The following is a 19,966-nucleotide window of genomic DNA, read 5'->3' on the forward strand; positions in this document are numbered from 1 at the left end:
TGAGTCCAGGTAATCGCAAAAGGCAAACTATGTTCATCTATCTCGCTGTCGAACGCAGTATTATATTTGCCATGCATCATATCAATTAAATGCTTTATTCCTGGCAAATCTAAATATTGCGTTGGTAAACAACTCAAATAATATATAATGATGATATCCTTGACAATACACATATTATCAGTAAACGTGTACTCAAGCGTATACTTCAACTTTATACCTTTTTTATTGTATTTATAATGGAGATTTCTACAATAAAGATATAATCTCAAATGAGTTGTTGCATGTAGCACCTTCATATACTCGATAACTCGTCTCGGACTACAGTTCACTACGGGAATTTTCACGTCAATCGTGGGAAATTCATCCAGAAGATCTAACTCGTCAAGAGAACATTTCTGTTCACTTTCCAACATTTCTATCAATTCCATTAACATGCTATCTTTATCCTTGACTACGACTTGTTCCATGTTGTTTGAGTCTACCGATGTAACCTGTTACAAATTTTAAATTTTCCTTTTTTTGGAGTATCTTAATGAATATCGACAGAATGCATTCACAATTTAGCTCTTTTAAAATATATAATAAAATTTAACTCTCTTAAAATATATATATGTACATGAATTTATAAAAATTATTGACACAATCAATTATACTACATAATAATATTGTACGTGTAATCATTTTGTTCACTTGCGATTTTGAAAAGCTACAATAGAATGATACATGCGAGAACGGTATATATTTTTTAAAATAGATTCAATTATTCTTTTTTCAAAATATATAAGACATGCGTTTCAAAAAATAATAAGATAATAAGAGCACTATCTCACATACATACGAGTACTTGATATTATTGTTTCAGAAATTAAAAAAGCTTCTCTGATTCCGATGAAAATGTGTGAGCTCTTTGCGAGGCACAACTTCTTCTAACATTAACACTTACAAATGTACCAGATAATAAAATGTTAGCAAAGAAACGAAAATACAAGGTTTAACCACAAAAATTTATAAACTAATATATAAACATAGATATAAAATTGTAAACATATGTACATTTATACATATAATATACACAATATAATTTTACACAATTTATTAATTAATATTTATAAGCACTAATAAAAATTATATATATATATATATATATATATATATATATATAATTTTACACATAATTATTAAATTAATATTTATAAGCATATGCTTGAAAACTAAATAACAGGTTCTCAGTTTTTTAAGCTATTTTATATACATATGTACATTTTAAGTGTCTTATATTTATCAAAAAATATAAGAGATATAAGTTTTAAATTTTACTCTAAAAAATAATTAAATTTAAGAAAACTGTTAATAGTATATAAAGTATACATAATTTTTTTGTTTTTGGAGGTTCAAAATTAATATCACAGATAGTATTTTAAATTGAAACAAAGAATACATATTCTTTTTTTTTGTTCAATGTTGCTTGATAATAAAATTAAACGTCTATAAGTGAATGTTTAATATTTGTTTTATTTTGTTAACTTTAATTTTTTAATGCATTATATCTTCTATGGCGTGATTTTTTGATTTTACTATTTTAGTGCGAATATTTAAAATTTTTTTGTGTTATTAATAAAGATGATATAAAAATGACGAAAGATGATGAATAACGCTTATATAATATATACATATATATATATATATATATATATATATATATATATGTATATATTATATAAGCGTTATTCATCATCTTTCTTCATCTTTATATCATCTTTATTAATATATATATATATATATTTATTTCCTCAATTTCTTCTTCTAATCTTCTAAGCAATTCTAAAATACGAATATAATATAGGTATGTATAAATAAAAATTAAATATCTGTGCACATATATATTATTTTATATTGCATAAATTTATATATAATAAATAAATATAAAGTTATATATAATATAATATTTATAATATTTTTTATATACGTAAAATTAGACAGAAATTTATATATGTGAAACATTGTTTAGAATTATTATTCCATATTGTTATATTTCACGAATTCGCACGATGGTTGGGCATGTATCTGCTGAAATGTGCTAGTCGAGACAAGAGACATTGTTTTCCTTTTATATATACATACACGCATCATTGTCTCACTTTGTTTCGGTCCTATCACGTGAACGAAGAAACGGTCAATCACGTGAACATGAATGGTCTAAATTTCGATCGCGGGATTTTGGGATGTATCGGGCTTTTTCGGATCGACAACGAAGGCCTGCCTGTGCGGCCCGAGAGAAATTCGCACAGGTCACTTGCTAATCTTCATGTCTCGAGGAGCGCATCGCAATACATAGTCGTGCATAATCGTAATGAATCAGTATTATACAAGGATCAAGTCATTCCAGTTTATTTCAATCAAACTCTCTCATACCATCGCGCCCGTACTGCTGCATTAAATAAAAACTAGAAGCCTGTGTTTCAGCTCGCGTCGCCCGTGGAGATTCAAAATTATACCCGGGACTTTACACGCGAGAAAATTCACGAAACAAACATGTAATAAAATTAATGCAAAAATTTAAAAACCCTATATAAAATTAGATCCCGGCAAAGTCAGTTGGTTTTCTCATATATTGTAGCTTATAACTTGCTCAACAAATGATGTAAAAAGCACGGAGCTAAATAATGAACAGTTACTGACTTATAGCCAGTCGAACATAAAAATATCGCGTGGCGAGTATATTTTGACTGTCTGTAGATCAGTAACTGCCCATTATTTAGCTTCGAGCCTCATACATCTTTTGTTCAACAGATCATGTAAAAGTACCAAACTAAGTTTCTTTCCATCCAGATCTTGAATTCTCAATCTTATGTTGTATTTATCACTTTAATTTTATAGAGTATTGAAATCACCTGCCAGTATAATCATTATATTATTGTCTAGTATAACTTTTTTTTAATAATGTCATTTTTCTTAAATTATTTTCAAGCAGCTATTAAGAAAAAGAAACAATATCGTAAGTGTGTAACAAGACATCATTCAAATAGATGACACGCAACATTTTCATCCCATTTCCTTCTTTAATCATTATTATTATTAAATGCGAAATTATTAGAAAATAATTTCTCGTAGATTAATAAAAACTTTCCTTTCTCTTACATACACACACAAACATACATCGAAAATTTCACGAAATTGTAGTAAAATTATCATTATATAAAGAAGATACTTGATTTTTGGCAGGATCATGATTTTTACAGTAGATTCCATCATCAGAAAAGCTTCTCAACATATTTTTATTATTATTATTCTAGAGTCTATCATACAAAAATAAAAAAGACATATATTTTAAGTTAGACCTTACTATATATTATTTAGACTTTAAATTTGCATTATACACACATCTTACAAATAATATTGTAACTCCGCTTTGTGCATTAAATTATTAATTATCCACCAATCCATTGATTATCTACTTACAATAATGACCTTATAGTAAACGACATTGATGCAATTACTAGAGTATAATACACTAAAAAATATACATGTTTATGAATAAAATATTATTTATTATTCTGAACAGATATACGCGCACAATTTGTCTAATAAATGAATTTGGAAATTTATAAGGAAGCACACTGTAATTAATAAATATGCTAGCAAAGAAAAAAATTTCAGAAGTATATGATTTTGCAAGAAAATGCACAGATATTTCAATTTGTGCTTATTTGCACAGATATGTCGTTTGCGAAATGTTATTCACGAACTTTCTGGCACTTCGCACATGCACCATCAAAATGGATAGCAATATATTTTGCTATAACAATAATATTCAGCTTATTTAACACAAACGCACGCACGATTAAAAGACAGAAGTCTGTCTATAACAATGATAAAGTATTCAAAAGAAATCATTGATGACATGACATTATCGGCAGTAATAAAAATGTCATTTCCGCATACAATATATGCAACTGCTTTTACATCACTATCGTTATTTTAATTTTCATACTCTTTTGCCACTATAAATATTTATCTCTCCTTTTTTTATATAATAGGAACGTTTTCAGTTTGCTTTTTTATATCGTGCGAACGAATCTTGTATTTATTCTGTAGCTTCTAAGATACATTTGTCAGCGAACTACGTACGGATTTTACGTTTCGTTGTAAACTTTTTTTTTTACAAACAATTTTGTGCAAAATTTTTCGTCAAAAAATGAAACTTTTTCTTCAAACTTGTGTCATTTTTACAAAAACAATTATTTTTTAATTTCCGTACGTAGTTCGCTAGCTAATGATATAAAGAATTAAAAAAAATTTGGTTTTTTGTTCTACAGCAAAAATTGGAGCAGCTAGTAGGTCGCCCGTAAGGCACTGTCCGAAACGAGTGGTCATCGTTGCAGAGCTCTGTCACCGCCATTTTGTAAAAAAAAAAATGAAAAAAAATTTTTTTTATATATTTCGAAGTATGTAAGATTAAGTACTTAAAAAGGATTTTCTATCACTGTTTTTGTTTTATAGTAAAAAATTATCAAAAATAGGCCTTTTTTGGGCGCTCTACAGTGGCCTAACCCGTTAATGCCAGATTGAAACATGATTCTTATAACATAGAACAAAATATTATTTTATAACAAACAGTATAAAATATATAAAAAAATTGAAAAGTCGTGAGTCGCAAAAAAGTACAAATATCAAATGTCTAAAGAATAACTCAAAAATAGAAACGTTTTGGTCCTCTTTTCAAAAGTAAAACAAATAGTAAGTAAGTATAACAAATTAATCAATAAATAAAAAATAGTAGAAAAGTATAAAAAATTAGTCATATTAGAACTACTATAATACATTTGTGCAGAATTTGAATAAATGTAGTATCTCTGCGATTTGTCCGTACGAGTTGCCGCGTAATAACACAAGTTGGTTGGGTTACGATTATAGGTTCGTGATGGTGCATGGGAGTGAAATAGGTCTGGCTCACTCTCTCTCTCTCTCGCTCGTCGCTTTGTACGGACGTACGAAGATTTGTGTTTCGATCTACACCCCGTCGCATCCTCTTGTAGGAGACGAAAGTGAGATAACGTTTGCGAGATGCAACCCACAAAAATGCAGAGATAATGTTCGATCCTTTTTTCGACGATGCAACAAAAAAAAATATTATATGTGTATACACACACACACACACACACACACACACACACACACACACACACACACAAAAACACACAAACTATAATGTTAATAATAACCACAGATGTAGCAAGCATTCGTCATTCTGATTTCGAAAGACGTCATTAGATGTCAAAATGACGTCATTTTAACATATAATTTATTATGACTGATTAAATACTTATAATTTATTAAATATTATCTAAATCGCTTTTGTATCTCTTTATTTTAATCTTTTAAAATTGTATATAAAGCAGAATAAAATAATAGTATAGACAATATTTTATTATATATGTATATTTAACTGCTGTACATTTTGTCAATTAATTTTTTTATAAATTCATGTATATTAGATATGTATTTTGGAACCTAAAAACAAAAATTTTATTGTTTATATTATTAAATGTAGTCGATTAATTATCATTATTGTTATAGCCCGAAAGGCTATAATTACAAGTTAACGGATATAAAATCCGCGTGGAGACCGCTGATGCAGCAGCGGGCCGGAAACCGCGAAGACGCAAGCTAAGAGCTTCATCTTTCGAACAGCTCTTAGCCCAAAATCTAGCCGCGTATGCAAAAGCTATACACCAATCGGGTGCCTGTCGCCAGACACCCCTTCCAAATGAAATAACGAAAAACCGAGTTCACGTAAGAACTCGAGAGTGAACAGAGAGCGAGTTGAATTAGACCAACCTACCGAGACACATCGAGGATAACTCCCGACTCGTAATCAGACGAGTCGTTATTTAGCTAAAGTCAAAATAAATCTAGAGTCGCGTCAAACGAACGAAAAAGAGAAACGAAGTTACCAAAGGTTTTTTAAATAACCATACGCCGAGTCTTGTTAAGATTATATATACCAATATACATATATTGTATATATATAATCTCTAAAAACTCACCTTTAAAAAAAGGTAAAAAAAGGCGACCAGTTAAAGGCACGCCATTAACAAAAATTATCCATTGCAAACCCATGTAGAATCCTATCCTATTGCAAACCCATGTAGAATCCTATGAAAAATTAATCATTGCAAACCCATGTAGAATCCTAGGCAAAATTAACCATTGCAAACCCATGTAGAATCGTACCCATTGCAAACCTATGTAGAATCCTATGAAAAATTAACCATTGCAAACATATGTAGAATCCTATGAAAAATTAACCATTGCAAACCCATGTAGAATTGTATTAAAAATTATCCATTGCAAACTTATGTAGAATCCTACATTGCAAACCCATGTACAATAGAATTGTATGAAAAATTATCGATTATAAACCCATGTACAATCGTAACAAAAGTAATGAAATAAAAAAAAAATTGCGCCAAGTGAAAGTAGAAACTTGTACCAGTGGAAAATTAAAGTTGCAGACATATATAGAGTCGTATAATGAATCAGTAAAAAATTAAATTTGCAAATGTATAATCGTACCATAAAAAAACTTATCTTTTAAAAAAAAAGATAAACAAGATGCCAAGTCCATGCGCCATGTGAAAAAGAAATAAAAAAATTTTAGTTAAAAAAACTGGGAGCGCTGCTAAATAATATTCTAACAATATTAAAATTAAATTGTTACTTTTAAACTCATTACAATTAAAATATGTTTTGTGTTTAAATTAATTAATGTTACTTTAAGGTGCATTGTAATTTTGAAACTTAGCAGCGCGCCCAGTTTTTTTAACTAAAATTTTTTGATTTCTTTTAAATATATTAAGAATCCTACCGTGAAGAATGTGTAAGCAAGCTTTTAAGCTCATCGTTGTAAAAAGAAAATATGGAGAATCCTCGATCACAATATATGAATTCTTCATAATTACTGTCTCCAAGATGGGAAAAAAATATATGTTTGAAATGCACACTATTATCGATTGTTTCATTGTGATAATGCATATATTTCATGTGAGACACGTATTTTCGTAATTGTCTCGTATAATTGATACCCAATTTTATAAAAGTTTATAATTTTTTTCTTGGGTTTGCATTTTCTACGATCTTTAATAGTCTTATTGTTAGACAATATGTCACAATATTCTTTTAAAGACGGCCATCTAAAATTAAAACAAAAAATAATTTAATAAAGTTTTCAAATAATATTAAAAGTTCTATTGCAGCATCATTAATCGAAATTCAGAGCAATGTATTTTTATAATAAATATAATTTTTTATTTGATTTTTACATATTATATTTATTTAGGATACTGTACAAATTATTCAATTAATTGATATAATTTTATAATATCACAATTAAAAAAAGTATTCTTTTTTATTTAAATTTCATCATATTATACACCTGTATGCTATATTTCTAATTTCTAATTATATCATATTACATTTATTTATTACGTTATGAAAATGGACGGAAAGCCACCTATACACTATAATAATGTCATAGTTTCTACTATATAATATTTAGTCTTAAAATATAAAATTAAAAAAAATTTTTTTTCTAATCATTGCATAATGTTATTCATAATATTAATTCGCAGATTTAGTCCTCTATGTAATTAGAGCGGAGTCTTCCGGGTAAAGTTTCGTTAGCATTTTATTTGGTACGTAATGCGTATTTTCGAATTTACAAAAATAGCGACCAATTTCGGAATTATCAATACATTTCGGCGCTGCTAAAGTGAGATTACCTAAAATTAAAAAATGCAAATAAGAAACATTGTACGAAAAGTAAAATAAATAATAAACAAATTAATAAATAAAATGTATTTATAACTGTGAAATCAATAAAAAATCGAATTATAAAAAGAAATAAAATGTTCGTAGAATATAAGAATATATAATTTTCAATACAACACGTTTAATATGATATATAATGTATTCATACCTTCATTTACGTAACATATTTTATTATTATTGGTAAGAATAATATAATTTGTTTGCTGTTCTGTAAATTGATAATTGTTACAATGATTCAAAGGCAAGTAGTCTATTTGCATTGAATTATTTCGCCATCTGGCGTTATTTGGATTATCTGTCAAAATTTCATAACGTCTGTCTGTATGACGATCCCATCCGATTATGACGCCGTCGCAATTATTGCAATCATCATGATGTGTTACGATCATTCCTACCGCAAATTTTACGTTTTTTGTTCTAATGAATTGCCCTGTTGTTTTTAAACAAAGTTCTTTGACCTGAAAGTATAATGTTATACTTTAATTTATAATTCTTACCATTTAATTCTTAAATATATATTTATAGCATATTTAATTATTCTTATTATTAAATTATAAATAATTATAACTCATATGTATATAGCTGTACCTGTCAAAAAGAAAGAAAAGAGAATTTATTGTTACTATTATAATATATTTTAATTAATGCTGTGTGTATAGTGCATACATACTTCAAAGCTACTTGTTTTAAATAAATAAATTTTTTTACGCTCCTTAATCTGAGAAATGTTGTTATAATGGTATGTCAAATCCGCAAATCTTAGCAGTATCCTGTCTCGCAGTTCACATGGTGATATTCGACCTAATCTGTTGCACGGTAAAAAATCATTACGATATAAATTTTGCGACCTCTTCTGATACGCTGATTTATTGACACGACAATCCGGGAATTTGTTAAACATTACACTAAAACATCTTTCATTTGCTGGATTAATCGTGCCACTGCAAAGCAAACATATTATTTATCTATTATGCACACCTGTGTATGTGTAGAAATATTTTTTAAAAGATTTCAATAATTCCAAATTTAATTTTATACTACTTACTATCTGGATTTCCAATGTATACAGTAAGATAGTTCTAATCGTTCACCGAATGCCACAATGTCGGAACGTAGACCAAGTCTTCTTGCCACGCTGTGATATATTATTAATATAATCACTTCTTGTCCATATCTACTTTTTAGTACCTATGTCAGAAATTGCAATAAATTAATGAGAGAATGACAGTATTTTTAATATATAAACAAACAAACGGCCATGCTCACAGTACGATTTTCTTCTTCTGACGCCACATATAGTTATAATATACATTATATAACTTACATTATCTATACACATGAATTCCAGAATTGTATCGTTTATTTCGCACGGCCGAAATTTTAATTTGCGAAATATGTATTCGTCTAATGCATCGATAATCTGAATTCCTTCCGCTTCGTTCCAGTGATTATCGTCTATATTATTGTTTTTCCAATAAGAAAAAAATTCAGCGGACGTCGAAAATATCGAATGATCTGGATGTTTTTGTTTCAGATAATTTTGTACCTCTCGTGCAATATTATCCAAAGATTCTACTACGTACGCGTAAGTTACATCCTTTTGGATTTGTAAAGTTTGTGCTACATTAAAGGCAATCCATTCCATAAGCCGTGCTCTATCAGGTAAAGTCTTAAATTTGCCCAAGCTTAATTTTATTCTAGAATTCTTTATATAGTTAAATAGTTTCTCGTGATAATATCTTTCGGTTAAATCGCAACCAGTTCTGAAAAATTTACATATTAAAACTGTGCAAGAACATAATCTATAAAGATGTTAGCACTACAAAATATATTAAGAATTTTACCGTGGAGAATGTGTGAGCAAGCTTTTAAGCTCATCGTTGTAAAAAGAAAATATGGTGAATCTTCGATTACAATATTTGAATTCTTCATAATTATTGTCTTCTAAATCAGAAGGAAATATATCTTCGAATTGCACACAATTATCGATTGATTCATCGTCATAATGATCATATTTCATTTGAGACACGTATTTTTGAAATTGTCTCCTATAATTGATACCTAATTTTATAAAGTTTATAATTTTTTTCTTGGATTTGCATTTTATACGATCTTTAAAAGTCTTAGACATAATGTCATAGTGTTCTTTTAAAGAAGGCCATCTATAATTGAAACAAAAAATGATTTAATATTATTAAATAACATTAAGAGTTCTATTGCAGCATCATTAAACAAAATTCAGAGCAATATATTTTTAAATTAATTATAATTTTTTATTTGATTTTTACATATTTTATTTATTTAGGATACTTTACAACTTATTTAGTTAATTGATATATTATATTGATAATATCACAATTATAAAAAGTTTTCTTTTTTATTTATATTTTATCATATTATACACTTGTATGCTATATTATAATTTCTAATTATTTTATATTACATTTATTCATTACGTTATGAAAATGGACGGAAAGCCACCGGTTGCATGTGTTTTTAATAAAACTTTTTAATTATTTAAAAATATTATTTCATTATATAATGTATTTATAAAAATTATGTTACGTATAAGGAGCTAAAATGGACAAGATTTAAAGCAAGAATTTTGAATATTTAACTATACGCGTTAATTCCAATTTCTGCGTCTTGTCTTTCATTAAAGCGTTTTTTTTACGCGTTTGTTTTTATTAAATGTGTCAACTAAAAACCTTGAATACTTTTTATCGCGTTATTTCTTGAATATACAAAATTATCTAGTTGTATTATATAATAAAGAATCGATCTCCAAGTCCGACGATGAAGTAAAGGAGGCATTACATGAGTGTCTTTATGTTCTTAGGTAAAAGACTTTTCTAGAAATATCCTGGCACTTCCAGAACACTGGAACGTTTTTATTAAACGCAATGGGGAATATTTACAATCAGAAAAATAATCTAAAAGTGTGTATTCTTTTTGTGTTCGAAAAATTATAAGATGAATAGTATTTAATAAAATAAAATTTTTTTTAATAAACTCACTTAATAGCCATTGTTCATTAGAGTCTTTTTAACTATTTGTTTTAATAAATGTATATTGATTTTCTTATTAAATTTTAAATATATCGAAATATATATAAAATTTATTAAATATCCCGAAAATTATCACACTTTATTATTTGTTTCCATCTGTTAATGATTACGGATTAGAAATAAAAAAAAAAAAATAAATAGATTGGACGACGATTTTCGAATGTATATAATCCAAAATTATAAAAAATGCATAATTATATAAAATCGTTATACATTTCTACAAAACAAATACCATATAGATAACACATACATATTTTGATTTGAAACAATAATTGTTAAGCAAATGTAACTCACTATGCAAATCGAGACACATATCTAATCGTCACATGGTCGCAAAAAGAAGGTACAATATTTACGAGAATTGACTTGAATTGCCTTTTTAGAAAATGATTATTTAATATATTCTGTTTTATTCTACTCTGTATTTTATTGTATTCTTTATACTTGTAATTTTTAAGATAAAACTTTCAAATATACAAAACTGATGATGCAATGTTTGATCTACGCATGTAAAATATACAAACAACAAAAAATTACCTTTGAGAAAATTTCATTTCCATATACTTTGGATAACTAGCTGCATAACGAAATTGTTGGCAGACGCATCGGAAATTAATGATATCCTCGATGGTGATATCCTTGTAGCTGAGAATAATGGATATCAATTCTCCTGGTAAGAATGTAATCGTTGCCATTATGACAAAATTTAGAGAAAGATCACTATAGAAAATTATATAAATCGAAGTGATTGCAATAAATTATTCGCGTATAATTATTAAAAATTTCAATTCGCATAACACGTGTTCGATGTGAATGCTACAGACGTTGTTCATGCTTTGTCCAATCTTCTCTGAAATTTCTACCTGCGGAACCTAAAGAACTGCTTCCTCCAGTCGTGCACGGTGTCACGTGATGCATACCATAAGAAAAGAGAAAAGAGAAAAAAAATGTATTGTTGGAAATTCTATTGTTCCATTTTTATTTTACAATGAACCTTCAAGACAGAAGAAGATAGAGAATTACAGAATAATATTAAATTAACACAAAAAAGGGTAACAGTTAAAAAAAATTCTCGAAATAGGAAAATGGTACTTTTGTAAATAATATATAAAATAAAAATAAGTATATTTTGTTTGAAAAATTGAAAATTTTTTAGTATTTTTAATGTATTACTTTGTGCAAGCTTTAAAGAGATGCATAATTTAAAAGATGATTTATTTATATATTCGCTACGCACTTTTACGCGTTAATTTAATACTGTTCTCTGTGATTCTTTGTCTTCTTCTGTCTGATAGGCTCATTGTAGAATAAAAATGGCACAATAGAGTTTCCAACAATATACCGGGTGTTCGGTAACTAACGGACCAACGATTACAAGTGGATTCTTTGGTCAATTTGGGAACGATTTTTTTCTCAGCAAAAATGTCGAAAAGGTCATCATTTTTATACAACTTTTCAATATTTGTCATTATATCTTATAATACTAAGCCTCAAATTAAAATTATATTATAGTAATCTCTACCTGAAATTAACTAAAGAATGTAATTATGTTAGACTTTTAACTTCCAAAACGTTTAGTTTTAAAAAAATTCCATTGTTTTCAATCGCTTATAACCTCGAAAATTATTGATTTCTCAACATTTTTGCTAAGAAAAAAATCATCTCCAAATTGGCCAGAAAATCAACCCTTAATCATTGGTCCGTTAATTACCGGACACTATTTTGTTTCTCTTTATTACGTATGGCACATCACAAGATAATGCAGGGTGAAAGGGACTACTTTAGCACTTCAGGTATAGATATTTGAGAAAAATAATGGACAAAAAGTGGACAACGTGCGCAGCGTTAACTTCGAACACGTGTTGTGCAGTCTAAAATTTAATGTCTTTAGAAGCAGCCAGTTATTATATTAAATTCGCAAAAAAATTTGTTGCAATTATTTTAGTTTATATAATTTTCTATAGTGATCTTTCTCGAATTTTTGTCATAATGGCAACGATAACATCTTTACTAAAGAAATTGATACCCACCATTCTCGGCTACAAGGCTATCACCATCGAGGATATCATAAATTTCCGATGCGTCTGCAAACAATTTCGTTACGCAGCCAGATATACAAAATATATGGAAACAAAATTTTCTCAAAAGTAATTTCTTGTTGTTTGTAAATTTTCATGAATAGATCGAACATTGCATCATAGTAATATTTGAAAATTTTATTTTAAAAATTACAAATATAAAAAGTATAATATAATGAAATAAAGAGTAGAATAAAAAGAATCTATTGAACAATCATTTTTTAAAAAAGGCAAATCAAGTTGATTCTCCTAAATATTTTACTTTTTTTTGCGTCGATGCAACGATTAGATATGCATTGTGAGTTACATTTGGTTAACAGTTATTGTTAAAAACCAAAATTAAATACAATTTAAAAAAAATTGGACAATGACGCGCGCGTATGTGTTGTCTATATAACATTTTTTTGTACAAATATAACGATTTTATATGGATTTTTTATAATTTTAAATTATATATATTCGAAAATCGTCATTTAATCCATTTATTACTTTTTTTTCATTTCCAATCCGTATTCATTAACATATATGGAATCAAATAATGAAGTGTGATACTTTTCGGGATATTTAATAAATTTTATAAATATATATATATATTTCTATATTTCAAATTTACTAACAAAATTAATATACATTAATTTATCAAAACAAACAGACTCCAATAACTTGTCTGAGAGTTTTGACGTGTTGTCAAACCGACACTATGTTCGTTCTGGACATCTTAGAATTATAATTTTATTTTTATTTTTACAAATCACTTGATAAGGACTCAAAAAAGGGTCAAAACGTTGTGATTAAATAAATAATATTTGCCAGTACGGTCGAGAGAAGATTCTTACTTTTGTAATAAATAAATATAATATAATTAGAAATTAGAAATATAGCATACAAATGTATAATTGATGAAATATAAATAAAAAAGAACATTTTTTATAATTGTAATATTATAAAATTATATCAATTAATTGAATAATTTGTGAAGTATCCTAAATAATAATCATAATATGTATAAATTAATTAAAAAATTATAATAATTTAAAAAAAATATATATACCTCTGACTTTTAATTAATGATGCTGCAATGGAACTCTTAATATTATTTGAAAATTTTATCAAATCATTTTTTGTTTTAATTTTAGATGGCTTTCTTTAAAAAAATATTGTGACATATTGTCTAAGACTAAAGATCATGAAGAATACAAATCTAAGAAACAAATTATGAACTTTATAGAATTGGGTATCAATTATACGAGACAATTACGAAAATACGTGTCACAAATGAGATATATGCATTGTTACAAAGTATCAATCGATAGTTGTGTGAATTTTGAACATATAATTCCTTTATATGATCATTATTTAGTCATACATAATTATGAGGAGGTATTTTATTATAATCAAAAATGCTCCCAATTTTCTTTTTACAATGATGAGCTTAAATACTTGCTTACATATTCTCCACGGTAAGATTCTTAATATATCTTATAGTGCTAACATCTCTATAGATTATGTTCATGCACAGTTTTAATATGTAAATTTTTCAGAAGAACTGATTGCGATTTAACCGAAAGATATTATCACGAGAAACTATTTAACTCTATATCGAAATATAATACAAAATTAAGATTGCACAAATTTCTTATCTCAGAGTACGTGGCTTATGGAATGGACTACTTTTAATGTAGCACAAACTTTACAAATTCAACAGAATGTAACTTACGCGTACGTAGTAGAATCTTTGGATCATATCGCACTAGAGGTACAAAATTATCTAAAAGAAAAACATCCAGATTATTCGATATTTTTGACGTCCGCTAAAACTTTTTTTTATTGAAAAAACAATAATATAGACGATAATCACTGGAACGAAGCGAAAGGAATTCAGATTATCTATGCATTCGACGAATACATATTTGGCAAATTAAATTTTCGACCATGCAAAGTGAACGATACAAATCTAGAATACATGTGTATAGATAATGTAAGTTATATAATGTATATTATAACTATATGTGGCGTCAAAAGAAGAAAATCGTACTGTGAGTATGGCCATTTGGTTGTTTATATATTAAAATGACTGTCATTTTCTCATTAATTTATTGTATTTTTTGGCATAGATACTAAAAAGTAGGTATGGACAAGAAATGATTTTATTAATAATATATCACAGCGTGGCAAGAAGACTTGGTCTTCGTTCCGACATTACAGGATTCGGTGAACGATCAGATATATTTTACTGTATATACTTCAAATCTAGATAGTAAGTAGTATAAAATTAAATTTGGAATTATTGAAATCTTTTAAAAGGTATTTCTACATACACAGGTGCTCATAATAGACAAATAATTTGTTTGCTTTGCAGTGGCACGATTAATCCAGAAAATGAAAGATGTTTTAGTTTAATTTTTAAGAAATTTTTGTTAATGGCGTGTTAATGATATCCTCGATGGTAATATCCTTGTAGCCGAGAATAATGGGTATCAATTCCTCTGGTAAGGATGTTATCGTTGCCATTATGACAAAAATTCGAGAAAGATCACTATAGGAAATTATATAAACTGAAGTAATTGCAACAAATTATTCGCGAATAATTTAATATAATAACTGGCTGCTTCTAAAGTCATTAAATTTTAGACTGCACAACACGTGTTCGATGTTAACACTGCGCACGTCGTCCACTTCCTGTCCATTATTTTTCTCAAATAGGTATATATCTATACCTGAAATGCTAAAGTAGTCCCTTTCGTCCTGCATTATCTTGTGATATGCCATACGTAGAAAAGACAAACAAAATAGTGTCCGGTAAATAACGGACGAATGATTAAGAGCAGATTCTCTGGCCAATTTGGAGACGATTTTTTCCTTAGCAAAAATGTTGAGAAGTCAATAATTTTCAGGTTATAAGCGATTGAAACAAATGGGTTTTTTTTAAAACTAAACGTTGAAGTTAAAAGTCTAACATAATTACATTTTTTAGTTAATTTTAGGTAAAGTTTACTATAATAAAATTTTAATTTGAGGCTTAATTATAAAGATTAATGACAAATATTAAAAAGTTGTATAAAATGATGACCTTTTCGACATTTTTGCTGAAAAAAAATCGTTCCCAAATTGACCAAAGAATCCACTTGTAATCGTTGTCCGTTTATTACCGGACACCCTGTATAATGTTGGAAACTATTGTGCCATTTTCATTCTACAATGAGCCTGTCAGACAGAAGAAGACAGAGAATCACAGAGAACAGTATTAAATTAACGCGTAAAAGTGCGAAGCAAATATAAAAATAAATCATCTTTTAAATTATGCATCTCTTTAAAGCTTGCACGAAGTAACACATTAAAAATTTTAACAGATTTGCAATTTTTCAAACAAAATGTAGTTATTTTTATTTTATATATTATTTACAAAAGTACCATTTTCCTATTTCGAGAATTTTTTTTAACTGTTACCCTTTTTTTGTGTTAATTTAATATTATTCTGTAATTCTCTATCTTCTTCTGTCTTGAAGGTTCATTGTAAAATAAAAATGGAACAATAGAATTTCCAACAATACATTTTTTTTCTCTTTTCTCTTTTCTTATGGTGTGCATCACGTGACACAGTGCACGATGGAAGGAAGCGTTCTTTAAGTTCCGCAGGTAGAACGTTCAGAGAAGATTGGACAAAGCATAAACAACGTCCGTAGCGTTCACATCGAACACGTGTTATGCGAATTGAAATTTTTAATAATTATACGCGAATAATTTGTTGCAATCACTTCGATTTATATAATTTTCTATAGTGATCTTTCTCGAATTTTTGTCATAATGACAACGATTACATCCTTACCAGGAGAATTGATATCCATTATTCTCAGCTACAAGGATATCACCATCGAGGATATCATTAATTTCCGATGCGTCTGCAGACAATTTCGTTATGCAGCCAGCTATCCAAAGTATATGGAAAATAAATTTTCTCAAAGGTAAGATTTTGTTGTTTGTATATTTTACATGCATAGATCAAACATTGCATCATCAGTTTTGTATATTTAAAAGTTTTATCTAAAAAATTACAAATATAATGAATATAATAAAATACAGAATAGAATCTATTAAATAATCATTTTCTAAAAAAGCAATTCACGTCGATTCTTGTAAATATTGTACCTTCTTTTTGCGACCGTGTGACGATTAGATATGTGTCTCGATTTGCATTGTGAGTTACATTTGCTTAACAATTATTGTTTCAAATCAAAATATGTATGTGTTATCTATATGGTATTTGTTTTGTAGAAATATATAACGATTTTCTATAATTATGCATATTTTATAATTTTGGATTATATACATTCGAAAATCGTCGTTTAATCTATTTATTATTTTTTTTTCATTTCTAATCCGTAATCATTAACAGATGGAAACAAATAATAAAGTGTGATAATTTTCGGGATATTTAATAAATTTTATATATATTTCGATATATTTAAAATTTAATAAGAAAATCAATATACATTTATTAAAACAAATAGTTAAAAAGACTCTAATGAACAATGGCTATTAAGTGAGTTTATTAAAAAAAATTTTATTTTATTAAATACTATTCATCTTATAATTTTTCGAACACAAAAAGAATACACACTTTTAGATTATTTTTCTGATTGTAAATATTCCCCATTGCGTTTAATAAAAACGTTCCAGTGTTCTGGAAATGCCAGGATATTTCTAGAAAAGTCTTTTACCTAAGAACATAAACAAACTCATGTAATGCCTCCTTTACTTCATCGTCGGACTTGGAGATCGATTCTTTATTATATAATACAACTAGATAATTTTGTATATTCAAGAAATAACGCGATAAAAAGTATTCAAGGTTTTTAGTTGACACATTTAATAAAAACAAACGCGTAAAAAAAAACGCTTTAATGAAAGACAAGACGCAGAAATTGGAATTAACGCGTATAGTTAAATATTCAAAATTCTTGCTTTAAATCTTGTCCATTTTAGCTCCTTATACGTAACATAATTTTTATAAATACATTATATAATGAAATAATATTTTTAAATAATTAAAAAGTTTTATTAAAAACACATGCAACCGGTGGCTTTCCGTCCATTTTCATAACGTAATGAATAAATGTAATATAAAATAATTAGAAATTATAATATAGCATACAAGTGTATAATATGATAAAATATAAATAAAAAAGAAAACTTTTTATAATTGTGATATTATCAATATAATATATCAATTAACTAAATAAGTTGTAAAGTATCCTAAATAAATAAAATATGTAAAAATCAAATAAAAAATTATAATTAATTTAAAAATATATTGCTCTGAATTTTGTTTAATGATGCTGCAATAGAACTCTTAATGTTATTTAATAATATTAAATCATTTTTTGTTTCAATTATAGATGGCCTTCTTTAAAAGAACACTATGACATTATGTCTAAGACTTTTAAAGATCGTATAAAATGCAAATCCAAGAAAAAAATTATAAACTTTATAAAATTAGGTATCAATTATAGGAGACAATTTCAAAAATACGTGTCTCAAATGAAATATGATCATTATGACGATGAGTCAATCGATAATTGTGTGCAATTCGAAGATATATTTCCTTCTGATTTAGAAGACAATAATTATGAAGAATTCAAATATTGTAATCGAAGATTCACCATATTTTCTTTTTACAACGATGAGCTTAAAAGCTTGCTCACACATTCTCCACGGTAAAATTCTTAATATATTTTGTAGTGCTAACATCTTTATAGATTATGTTCTTGCACAGTTTTAATATGTAAATTTTTCAGAACTGGTTGCGATTTAACCGAAAGATATTATCACGAGAAACTATTTAACTATATAAAGAATTCTAGAATAAAATTAAGCTTGGGCAAATTTAAGACTTTACCTGATAGAGCACGGCTTATGGAATGGATTGCCTTTAATGTAGCACAAACTTTACAAATCCAAAAGGATGTAACTTACGCGTACGTAGTAGAATCTTTGGATAATATTGCACGAGAGGTACAAAATTATCTGAAACAAAAACATCCAGATCATTCGATATTTTCGACGTCCGCTGAATTTTTTTCTTATTGGAAAAACAATAATATAGACGATAATCACTGGAACGAAGCGGAAGGAATTCAGATTATCGATGCATTAGACGAATACATATTTCGCAAATTAAAATTTCGGCCGTGCGAAATAAACGATACAATTCTGGAATTCATGTGTATAGATAATGTAAGTTATATAATGTATATTATAACTATATGTGGCGTCAGAAGAAGAAAATCGTACTGTGAGCATGGCCGTTTGTTTGTTTATATATTAAAAATACTGTCATTCTCTCATTAATTTATTGCAATTTCTGACATAGGTACTAAAAAGTAGATATGGACAAGAAGTGATTATATTAATAATATATCACAGCGTGGCAAGAAGACTTGGTCTACGTTCCGACATTGTGGCATTCGGTGAACGATTAGAACTATCTTACTGTATACATTGGAAATCCAGATAGTAAGTAGTATAAAATTAAATTTGGAATTATTGAAATCTTTTAAAAAATATTTCTACACATACACAGGTGTGCATAATAGATAAATAATATGTTTGCTTTGCAGTGGCACGATTAATCCAGCAAATAAAAGATGTTTTAGTGTAATGTTTAACAAATTCCCGGATTGTCGTGTCAATAAATCAACGTATCAGAAGAGGTCGCAAAATTTATATCGTAATGATTTTTTACCGTGCAACAGATTAGGTCGAATATCACCATGTGAACTGCGAGACAGGATACTGCTAAGATTTGCGGATTTGACATACCATTATAACAACATTTCTCAGATTAAGGAGCGTAAAAAAATTTATTTATTTAAAACAAGTAGCTTTGAAGTATGTATGCACTATACACACAGCATTAATTAAAATATATTATAATAGTAACAATAAATTCTCTTTTCTTTCTTTTTGACAGGTACAGCTATATACATATGA

The 19,966-nt window shown here is 27.6% G+C and overlaps 2 protein-coding genes across 2 annotated transcripts; one reads left to right on the plus strand and one right to left on the minus strand.

The window, feature by feature from the left end:
* Positions 1-8,398: 8,398 nt before the first annotated feature.
* Positions 8,399-11,593, minus strand: LOC114942701 (F-box only protein 21-like). The gene is made up of 6 exons (XM_085481575.1): positions 11,436-11,593; positions 9,675-9,992; positions 9,155-9,593; positions 8,876-9,018; positions 8,539-8,771; positions 8,399-8,418 (listed from the first exon to the last, which is right to left on the minus strand). Exons 1-6 carry the CDS (start codon positions 11,591-11,593, stop codon positions 8,399-8,401), a joined length of 1,311 nt encoding a protein of 436 aa, XP_085337701.1.
* Positions 11,594-16,780: 5,187 nt separating this feature from the next.
* Positions 16,781-19,966, plus strand: LOC146723603 (F-box only protein 21-like). Its single transcript, XM_085481576.1, has 6 exons — positions 16,781-16,938; positions 18,487-18,690; positions 18,772-19,210; positions 19,347-19,489; positions 19,594-19,826; positions 19,947-19,966. The coding sequence occupies exons 1-6, from the start codon at positions 16,781-16,783 to the stop codon at positions 19,964-19,966; spliced, it is 1,197 nt and encodes a 398-aa protein (XP_085337702.1).

The sequence above is a fragment of the Nylanderia fulva genome, unplaced genomic scaffold (assembly GCF_048542155.1).
Source record: "Nylanderia fulva isolate GAGA-0341 unplaced genomic scaffold, ASM4854215v1 Scaffold182, whole genome shotgun sequence".
NCBI lineage: Eukaryota > Metazoa > Arthropoda > Insecta > Hymenoptera > Formicidae > Nylanderia > Nylanderia fulva.

Bases quoted from the DNA above. Each gene is read 5' to 3' on its own strand.
- LOC146723603 (XM_085481576.1), top strand. From the start codon at position 16,781: ATGACAACGATTACATCCTTACCAGGAGAATTGATATCCATTATTCTC. The intron at 18,691-18,771 runs GTAAAATTCTTA...TAAATTTTTCAG, and splicing joins TTGCTCACACATTCTCCACG to AACTGGTTGCGATTTAACCG. The intron at 19,827-19,946 runs GTAAAAAAATTT...TCTTTTTGACAG, and splicing joins CATTTCTCAGATTAAGGAGC to GTACAGCTATATACATATGA.
- LOC114942701 (XM_085481575.1), bottom strand. From the start codon at position 11,593: ATGGCAACGATTACATTCTTACCAGGAGAATTGATATCCATTATTCTC. The intron at 9,993-11,435 runs GTAATTTTTTGT...TTTCAATTATAG, and splicing joins GAAATGAAATTTTCTCAAAG to ATGGCCTTCTTTAAAAGAAC. The intron at 9,019-9,154 runs GTAAGTTATATA...TTTCTGACATAG, and splicing joins AATTCATGTGTATAGATAAT to GTACTAAAAAGTAGATATGG.